Consider the following 6,000-nt stretch of genomic DNA (forward strand, 5'->3'; position numbering starts at 1 on the left):
CTTCTCCCCCCCCTACAAACTTCAAAGTGTTTGTTGAGATTTTATCTGAATGGAACAAAACTGATAGATTTGTAAACTGGGTTAGGTACAGGCTATTTCTTTCTTTCTTTAAAAAGAATCTTTTATTTGTTTGTTTGTTTATTTCAGTAATATGTACATGCAACACGGGGCTCAAACTCATGACCCCGAGTCAAGAGACACAAGCCCTACCTATCGAGCCAGCCAGGAGCCCCAGTACATGCTATTTCTAAAACTGGCAGATGAGCTGAAAGACATGATTACATTTAAAAAATATTCAGACAATACTCTGTTTATTATCTTGTTTCATCCATGTACTTGGTGAACATCTGTGTCTATCCAGGTACTTACTACACACACGTAAGGCAAGGAAGGTGGCTCTTACCTTCACACGTCTCCGTCTCAGTCCTGAACACGTACCCGGGGGGGGCACGTGCAGCTGTAACTCCCAGGAGTGTTTCTGCACAGGCCATTGTCACAGAGCAGTCTGTTGACCAAGCACTCATCAATGTCTGAAAGCAAACATCGGAAGATAGGGGATACGCACAGTGAAATGAACAGCCCAGTGACCAACCAGTTTTTATTTTCATTTGTTTTTTCCCTTATCCCCTCCTTGATTTCATCTCTCCTTTAAAAAAATTAATATATTTTTAGTTCAAGTATAGCTGACATACAATATTAGAAGAGTTTCAGGTCTACAACATAGTGATTCAATATTTATATACATTGTGCAATGCTCACCATGGTAAGTGTAGGAATTATCTGTCCATCGCCATATAGAGTTTTTACAATATTGACCATATTGCCTGTATTCCCTATGCTGTACTTTTCATCTCCATGACTTATTTATTTTATAACTGGAAGTTGGCACTTCTTAATCCACTTTGCCTATCTCACCCATGCCCCCACCACTCTTAGTCTTTTTATGCCCAAAGCACATTCCTTGATCTTAAGCAAAATATATTTCGTTTTACTCATATGGAACATTCCTATACTGGTAGCTTTTTTCTGATTAAAATTGTAATAAAAGGGGCGCCTGGGTGGCTCAGTCGTTAAGCATCTGCCTTCGGCTCAGGTCATGATCCCAGGGTCCTGGGATCGAGCCCCACATCGGGCTCCCGGCTCAGTGGGGAGCCTGCTTCTCCCTCTCCCTCTGCCTCTCCCCCTGCTCATGCTCTCTCTCTCTCTTTCTCTCTCTCTCTATCTCTGTGTCTCAAATGAATAAATAAAATCTAAAAAAAAAATCAAATGACACTTTAAAAAAATAAAATTGTAATAAAAATGCATTAAATGGCAGTTAAACAAAAGGTGTTTACTACTCTTTTTCCATTATTTTATCTCAGAACTATTCATTATTAATGGGGAATTAATGATCTATTTTGAATATTCCTTTAGCAGTCTAGAACAGCCTAGAAAATATCATCTACAGCTTAGGTTTAAGAAGCTCACACAGTTTTATCTTCTTATCCACACTCATTTTTGCAAATGTAGCTAATAACAGAAAGAAATAAAAACTGCAGTTTGGAGAGAATAGTTCCTTCAACTTACAATTTTAGTCTTGCAAATAACAATTGTACCTTACCCCAAACAATATGCACAATGTGTGTTGTGAAAATTTGGAAAACAGAGATTAGAAAAATATTTGTCTTGATTCCATCAGCTCTGATATATATTATTTTTTGTGTTTTATCTGATTTTTTCCCCTTTGGGTGTTATGTTTTTGCTCCAATGCTGAATCTTGATTTTTAAAAACTAACCTTATATTTTAAACATTACCATAAACTTCCCCATGATTGTCTGCTGCATTAAGTGCAGTTATTTACCCGCTAGGCCATGCTATGGGGTATTTATTTACCCACCAAAAAATATCCCACTAGTCCGTGCTATGGTTTAAAATGTGTCCATCAAAAAAAGTTATGTTGAAGTCATAATGTGACATTATTGGGAAACAGGAACATTTTAGAAGTAATTAAGTTAAAATGAGATCGTTAGGGTAAGCTGTAATCCCATATGACTGCTGTCCATAAAAAAGGGGAAATGATATGAGACACAGCAGGAAGATGATGTGAAAATACAGAGGGAAAAGATGGTCATGTGACCAAAGTAATGCATCTACAAGCCAAGGAACATCAGGATTGCAGGCAAACACCAGAGGCTGGAAGAGGGAAGGAGGGATCCTCCCCCAGAGCCATCAGGAGAGCACAGCCCTTGGGACACCTTGATTTTAGACTTCTGGCTTCCCAAACTGTGAGACAAGACATTTCTGTTGCTTTAAGCAACTCAAATTTTGGTACTTTGTGACGGCAACCTTAGCCAACTAAAACTGAAATTTGGCTTCATTTTTATTTTAAAATGTAGTTTCAACTCTTTTTTTTTTTTTAAAGATTTTATTTATTTATTTGAGACAGAGAGAATGAGAGAGAGAGAGAGCACATGAGAGGGGGGAGGGTCAGAGGGAGAAGCAGACTCCCGCTGAGCAGGGAGCCCGATGCGGGACTCGATCCCGGGACTCCGGGATCATGACCTGAGCTGAAGGCAGTCGCTCAACCAACTGAGCCACCCAGGCGCCCTAAAATGTAGTTTTAACTCTTATCAAAATTGTGCATATACCTACTTTAAAAAGTGAAGGAGCACCACGAACCGTGTTCAGTGTATAAATGCTCACTGAATCTCCCTGTTTTCGGTAGGGTGCTCGTGTGCTCAACTGCATTTGGGAATTATGCTGGAAGCCACTTTGCTTCTGGTAAATATAAGCTAACTGGTTTACATATTTTTATGAATTTCAATAATCTTTCCCTGTGAGTATCAAAATCTATTATAAGTACATAACATTTAATACAGCTTTATGCATCTATCTGTATATATGTCTTCAACTCAAGATCATATGAATATATTCAATAATAAAAGCTAGTACCACAAGTGCAGAAAAAGGTATTTCTTTCTAATTATAATCATCAAGACTTGGATGTAAGAGTCATCAATGGTTAGATGTAACAATTATTACATATGATGGATTAAACACATTCATTTTATAAAAGTGGACTCAAGTACTCTATGAGAAAGTCTAAATTCTTCACAAATTCCTGAATATATGAACTATGTACTTGAATTTTACAAACATTCTCTTATAAATTACAAAAAGAAAAACCAATCTCAGTAATCATGTTTGGATAAGTTGTAGCACCTAGTTGTTTCCTTGTAAGTCAAAGTTTTCTCAACCTGTAATGCTTTATTTTCTTAACTTATTATTATCCATACTGCCCTGTTAACTCTGAAGTCCATTTCTTAGTGAATAATTACAGGATTAAGATACATGCAGAAATACAACAGGCCAATAACTGGGTATGCATCCATTCATTTGGGAAAAGAAAGATTTAAATACTAAGTTATGCCACTAAAAATTTTGTTACTGTGTAACAGAATTGGGTGGATTCCAATATTTTTATCTCTTGGTACTAAGAAGGAAACAAGAGAAACTGTAAGATCTGCAGATTTAGTCACTTATTTGTATTTCAATTCTCTTATAATCCATGAAATTAAACTATACACAAGACTCTTGTATAAATATAGCAACTTACCAATACAGTTTCTTCCAGAAGAATCTGGTTCATAGCCACTGTTGCAATTACAACGGTAACTACCACGTAAATTTTCACAAATTCCATTGGCACATATATCAGGATCCAAAGCACATTCATTGATATCTGCATTAAATGTTGAAAGTTTAATGCTCACAGACATTTTATTGTTTGTTGATACACGTAGGCCTAATAAAGACCATTCAACATATGAAGTGTTTAACTCTGCAAACCCACAATCTGCATGTCTTTCAGAAAGGGAAAGGAAATGAAAATAAGGAATAAGAGGATAAAATTGAGGGATACAGGACAATTCTTGGTAAGTTAAAAGAAAAATGAAGGGAATTGGCAGAAATTCAAAAGACTAACCCATGTAATGCACCTATATTTATGATAAAATTAATAAAGAAAATTATAGGCTGTTGGCTCAAAATCCAAAAGAAAACTTAACTGGATATGTATTATAACCATCTAATTAAAAGACAAACATTTACTAGGGTGACCTATATAATTTTATGGTCCCCAAAGGCATAGAATATTTCTATTTTATTATCATTTTTTACAGTCAGCTAAGTAATATGATATTTAATAAATGTTTCTTATTATTAATAAGTTGAAATTAATGGAGAGGATAGTTCAAATGTGGATGCTTGAGAACACAATGTTTTACAGTAAGCCACGAACTGGACTACTCTGTCAGCCATGGGCAGTAAGACTTGAGGAATGATGCACTTATATGAGCAATCTAGTAGTTCCAACAAGGGGCTGGCTCTGCTGGGGAGACGATATTGAGAGGGAATGAGAAAGAGTCACAAAGTCAAATTTTGGTCACTATGCTCAAATTTTAATCCTAACGATTGTGTTCTAGAATTTGGGAGACCTTAACATACTCCAGAAATGTTGGCTTTTTCAGTTTTGGGAGAAAGATCCTTGTAAAAGTTTATTTACTCTGGTTTTTGATGTTTATCACAAAGATGCAATACTGCCATTGACTAATCTATAATGTGTCTAAAATCTTCTCAAACACAAAAGGAGAAGAAAATATATGTAAAGTGAAGACTAACAGTAACTTACAGTTTAAAAAAAAACACAAAAGAAACTATATGTATATACTATACATATAGAAAAGAACTTAGAGTAAACTTTTACATACAGTAAAAGAACTTTAAAGTTATAAACACATATTTATTTACTATTCAAGGTTTCATAGTTGAATTTTGTGAATCATATTACTAAGTTTAAAATAGGAAAATGTCAATGAATTTCACTACCTTAGCTAAATTTAGAAACATTTCAGTATTTTTAGGCATAAATAATCTTAACAACTTATTTTTAGGGTAGTAAATCCCAAACATAATCCATATCAAGTATCTCTTAAAGTTTTTTTTAATCATGTCAGCACCATTATTTAATATTTTTCTTTAAAATGACTCATTTTCTTTAAACCTAAATACCAACTTCAGTCTCTTCTTAAGCAATAGTACCCACAAAATTATGGGTGTAGTTTGTTAGGGACATTTTCAACAATATATATTTAACAGATAAATATTTATCTATTATGAAAAATGTGCATCTACATACCACTTAATAAACCTATCTTATAACCACTATTCTAAGAGATAGTTTATCTTATTTTACACTGATATATTTTTAAAATACTAAATACATTCATATTCATGTTCTAATCATAAAGCTATCAATTACATAATTACTATAAGAGTGAGAATTGAATAGAGTTACCTCTTCCATCCACAGTGATCCCTACTCCACTACTACAAAGACCATGGAATTCAGCTAGAAGATTAAAAAAAAAACCAAACACATAAATTAAAAACTTCGAACTCTACCTCTCCATACACGAATCACTTACATCACTCCAAAAAGTACCATGAAGAAAAATTACTGGCAGTAATTTTTAAAATGAAAAAATAATTACTATTTTCCAGCACATAATTATTGTAACAATTCCAAAATCACAGATAAGCATAAAAAAATTAAAAAATCACTAGTGATTATCACTGAATATAGTTAACATATTGATAAATGTTACAAATATTTTCTACATTGGGGAGGGTATGTGCTATGGTGAGCACTGTGAATTGTGTAAATAAGTCTGTTGAATCACAGACCTGTACACCTCTGAAACAAATAATACATTATATGTTAAAAAAAAAACAAAGAAGATAGTAGGAAGGGAAAAATGAAGGGGGGGAAATCGGTGGGGGAGACGAACCATGAGAGACTGTGGACTCTGAGAAACAAACTGAGGGTTCTAGAGGGGAGGGGGTTGGGAGGATGGGTTAGCCCGATGATGGGTATTAAAGAGGGCATGTTCTGCATGGAGCACTGGGTGTTATACACAAACAATGAATCATGGAACACTACATCAAAAACTAATGATGTA

At 34.6% G+C, this 6,000-nt stretch overlaps 1 protein-coding gene across 1 annotated transcript in view; it reads right to left on the minus strand.

Moving 5' to 3' along the window:
- Positions 1-6,000, minus strand: part of FBN2 (fibrillin 2) — a 248,470-nt gene that overhangs the window by 91,857 nt on the left and 150,613 nt on the right. Inside the window, 4 exon segments of the mRNA XM_021701751.1 lie at positions 404-446; positions 448-530; positions 3,597-3,722; positions 5,337-5,390. Of these exon segments, the coding sequence (XP_021557426.1) occupies positions 404-446; positions 448-530; positions 3,597-3,722; positions 5,337-5,390 (306 nt within the window).

This window comes from Neomonachus schauinslandi, chromosome 7 (genome assembly GCF_002201575.2).
Source record: "Neomonachus schauinslandi chromosome 7, ASM220157v2, whole genome shotgun sequence".
Lineage (NCBI taxonomy): Eukaryota > Metazoa > Chordata > Mammalia > Carnivora > Phocidae > Neomonachus > Neomonachus schauinslandi.